Below are 1,178 nucleotides of genomic sequence, written 5' to 3' on the forward strand. Positions count from 1 at the left end.
GGGGGAAGTGTTATCTTGACCAGCCAATTTTTAATAATCACAGATACTGTAAAGGGGATAAAAAGGGTTTTACCTCAGTTTTGAGCTGTGTTTAACCAGGGGAAGTGTTGCCTTGGTGGGCAGTTTTTAATAGTGACAGATATGGTTAAAAGGGTTTTAGCTCGGTGTTGAGCTGTGTTTAACCCAGGGAAGTGTTGCCGTAACAGCCAGTTTTAAATAGAGGCACAGATACAGTTAAAAGGGTTTTACCTCGGTATTGAGCTGTGTTTAACTAGGGACATGTTACCTTAACGGCCAGGTTTTAATGATGACACAGATATGGTTGAAAGGGTTTTACCTCGGTATTGAGTGTTTAACCAGGGGTAGTGTGGCCTTAACAGCCAATTTTTAATAATGACAGACATGGTTAAAAGTGTTGAACTGTGTTTAACCGGGGAAAGTGTTGTCTTGACCAGCCAATTTTTAATAATCACAGACACCTTTAAAAGGGTTTTACCTCGGTGTTGAGCTGTGTTTAACTGGGGAAGTGTTGCCTTAACAGCCAATTTTTAATAATGACAGACACGGTTAAAAGGGTTTTACCTTGGTTTTTGGGATCCCAGATGCACAACTTGATGGCAGAACACACACAAGTTTTACAGATTTCAGGAATTAGCATATCTATCTAGGATTCCCCAATCAAAAACTTCACAAATGCAGTAATGTCCCCTTCTTCTAATGAATCTCTTCCTTGGATGAGCCCAGAGCCCAGTGTACACAAGATGTTCTGGACAGAAGGCTTCACTCAAGGCTGGAGCTCAGGTTTAAGACAGCACAGGGCACACTGAGCCCTTCCTCAGGGTGTTTGGTCTCTGCCCAGCAGAACTCCTAAACTAAGGAATATCAGGCTGCAGGAATTCCAAACGTGGGCTGAGAGGTACAGGGGGATGCATAGAGGGTACAGAAAGGATAAAAAGTTGTGTCCCTGTCACAGGCCAAGTGTGTGTGGAAGCACCCGCCGGGGGACGAGATCTACCGCAAGGGCTCCATCTCTGTGTTCGAGGTGGATGGCAAAAAGAACAAGGTGAGTGAGGATGGGATTCACCTGCTGGGGTTCTGGAGGTGCTGAAATAACCCCAAAATAACCTGGTGGTATTTTGGTGTTATTTTGAAGTTACTTAGTTATTATTTTTGTGCTA

General features: G+C 43.7%; 1 protein-coding gene across 1 annotated transcript in view; it reads left to right on the forward strand.

The window, feature by feature from the left end:
* LOC130586556 (histone acetyltransferase KAT7-like) overlaps positions 1-1,101 on the forward strand; it is a gene marked incomplete at its 3' end in the record, with an annotated part of 13,796 nt that extends 12,695 nt beyond the window's left edge. Inside the window, exon 6 of the mRNA XM_057387395.1 lies at positions 974-1,101. Within this exon, the coding sequence (XP_057243378.1) occupies positions 974-1,101 (128 nt within the window). The remainder of the gene's footprint in view (positions 1-973) is intronic.
* Between the last annotated feature and the right edge of the window lie 77 nt (positions 1,102-1,178).

Source organism: Malurus melanocephalus, unplaced genomic scaffold (genome assembly GCF_030028575.1).
Source record: "Malurus melanocephalus ecotype Western Australia unplaced genomic scaffold, MMel_1.1 scaffold_1203, whole genome shotgun sequence".
NCBI lineage: Eukaryota > Metazoa > Chordata > Aves > Passeriformes > Maluridae > Malurus > Malurus melanocephalus.